The 2,810-nt window shown below is 37.8% G+C and overlaps 1 protein-coding gene across 7 annotated transcripts in view; it reads left to right on the top strand.

The window, feature by feature from the left end:
* The window catches only part of STON2 (stonin 2), a 118,304-nt gene that overhangs the window by 30,774 nt on the left and 84,720 nt on the right, over nucleotides 1-2,810 (top strand). For 6 of the 7 annotated variants that reach the window (XM_019646259.1, XM_019646256.1, XM_019646257.1 and 3 more), the window contains one exon: nucleotides 483-680. The exons of the other annotated variant lie outside the window; for it this stretch is intronic. In XM_019646259.1, coding sequence (XP_019501804.1) covers nucleotides 483-680 — 198 coding nt within the window. The remainder of the gene's footprint in view (nucleotides 1-482; nucleotides 681-2,810) is intronic. 7 annotated transcript variants of the gene reach the window in all.

Here is a 2,810-nt window from a genome sequence, read left to right as displayed (position 1 = left end):
CTAACCAACTGAGCTAACCGGCCGCCCCTGTACTCTTATTTCTTAACATAACCTAGCTCTAATTTTACAGTGTAAATTGGTGAGTTTGCTTGAGGTTGTTGGTGTGCCACTAAAAATGGAAGGGAATGTAAGTGTAAGGGTGAAAAACTCATGTAGTTTGGGTTTGAATGAAGGTGAAATCTAAGTTTAAAAATAAAAGTAGACCTGAAATTACTCATATTCTTTAAATAAGTTTTTTTAAATTTTTTTATTTGAGGGTCATGAGATCTTAGTTATAATACTGATTTTTGTACTGACTCACAGTGGGGCCTCAGACAATTGCTTTTCCCTGTCTGCATCATAAGTGATACTTCCTATTCCTTATCTTGTGTGGCTACTGAGATTTCATAGGATCTGAGCAATATCAAAGTAAGACAAGCACTAAAGGTACACAAAGCACACCTGTTTATATTGTATGCTTTTGGTTTTTGGTCTGTCCTCAGGCTTACCATTGACCATGCCCTGCTGGATGTGCCCTTCCTTCAACTCCGTGGGGAGATGCCCCCTGACCTCCGAGAGCAGCTGGACCATGCATTCTGAAGACACCAGTAGTCCTAGCTGTGGCCCCTCGTACACAGACCTGCAGCTCATCAATGCAGAGGAGCATATGAGTGGCCCGGTTTCTGGGGCTGACTCCACTGGTAAGACGGAGCACTGAGCCAGAGGACTTTGCAAATCCCTTTTGGTGACCTGTTGCCACTCTCAAAATCTCTGCAGCCAGCTTTGTTTGCAGAATGAGTTCAGGCATAGTCATCCAGTCAAAAAGCTAGAATCCGGAGGGGTTCAAAGTTGCACTGGAAAAAAACATGTACACAGATTGGCTGATTGGTTGGCAGACGATTAATATTGGGAAACCATTTGACAGTATACCTTAATGTGTTAATCTTTGATGGTTTGGTAGAAGTACCGTTCGCTGTCAATTTCGCTTCTCCTTGGATAACGGAACTATATGTAATATGCACAAGGCTGAATCTTTCATCCTACCACCCGTGCGCCTTCCCTCTTCAGCAAGAGTGAGGTGGATTAAAGCAGAGAAAAGGTAAATGTTATGTGAAGTGGAGTGAGGATCAGGACTTTGTCTCTGTGTCTAGAGTACAAATCATTTTGCAGTTAAGCTTGTTCTGTTGTGCCTGAACTGCGCTGTACATCAGTCTGTAACACCCCGTGGTCTATTTATTAAATTTCCAGTAGGCGTAGGATGGAATGCTGGCTGGCTTTGGGAGTGGAATGTGGGCCTGTCAACAAGCACCGTGCAGTGGCTTAGGGTTAGGACAGCGTTGGAAGGATGTTGTGTGTTTTTGGTGTTTTGGTTATTTGGATTGAGAGACTGGTTTCTTCTGAAAGTGATGGAGTTAACTGGTATAGTTTCTTGGTGCACGAAATTACCCAGTAAGCCCAATAATATTTGTGTGTTCTTCTCAAAAATACTGTTTAGGAATTTGTCTCTGGATCATTTTTCAAACGTGGGTAACCATTTGCACTCATGCTCTGTGCTGTGTGTGTGTGTGTGTGTGTGGGGGGTTGCTACAAGGAGCAAGCGCCATCCCCCTTGCAGACTAACAGGTTCAGACAGGATTTAGTTTGGTATTTGACAATATTGCAAGGAATCCTAGATTATCACAGCCCCTCTTCATAAGCCACAGTTCTTTATATCATTTTGTTTTTACAGACACACTCTCACTTTTGGTTGCTCTCCATGGCTGATGATCCAGTCAGTGGCTGAAATANTCCTTCTTTTTCTGTACTCTAGAAGAGCTAATGGAAGATTGAAATATTTTTTTCCTTTAAAGTTTGGTAGAACTTTTCAGTAAAACCACCTGAAATGACATTTTCCTTATGGGAAGATTTTAAGGTCTGATTCATTTTATTCCATGGTTGTTGGACAAGTCTGGTTTCCACTTTGCTTCTTGAATCAATTTTGAAAAGCTATATTTTCCTAGATCTACAATTTTATCTATGTTTTCAAATGTGTTGGTGTAAAGACATTCATTATTTCCCTTCATTGCCTCATTATATATAAAATATTTGTGATTATGTACCCTTTTTCATTCTTAATATTATTTGAGCTCTCTTTTTTCTTGATTTTTCTTGACAGTGTTTCAATTCTATTAGCTTTCTTAAAGAGTCATTTACCTATGTATGTTTTTAAAAATTCTAACAATTTATGCTTTTATGTTTATTGTTTTCTTCTTTTTAACAATCATTGGTTTATTGTTCTCATCCTTTTGTAACTTGTTAAGTAGGAAGCTTATCATATTAAAGTTCTTTTCTAATAGAAGCATGCAACTTTCTCTGATAATACTGCTTACTTGTGCGTTCATGCAGTTTTCATATATAGTAATTTCATTGTTTGGTTCTGAATGTTTTCTAATATTCATTGTGATCTCCCCTTTGAGCAATGAATCATAGAAGTATGTTAATTTCTAACTTTTTTCAAATTGTCTTGTATCTAGTTTAGGTAAATACTAGTTATCTGGATAACTGGTTTAGATAACTATATTTAATTGTATTATGATCAATGTTCATAGTCTGATATCAGTTTTTTGAAATTTATTAAAACTTGCATCATGTCATAGTATGTGGTCACTTGTCATAAGTGTTCTAGGTGTGGTTATGAAGAATATGCATTCTTCACCTGTTGAGTGCAGTGTTCTATGTATGACCATTAGATCAGCTTGTTCACTTTGTTGTTTATATATCTTCTGTTTCCTTGATTTTTTCTTTTGCCTACTTGATCTGCCAGTTAATGAGAGAGGTATATTTTTATATCT

The sequence above is a fragment of the Hipposideros armiger genome, unplaced genomic scaffold (genome assembly GCF_001890085.2).
Source record: "Hipposideros armiger isolate ML-2016 unplaced genomic scaffold, ASM189008v1 scaffold_99, whole genome shotgun sequence".
NCBI classification, from domain to species: domain Eukaryota; kingdom Metazoa; phylum Chordata; class Mammalia; order Chiroptera; family Hipposideridae; genus Hipposideros; species Hipposideros armiger.
This window is presented reverse-complemented; position numbering and strand designations above follow the sequence as displayed.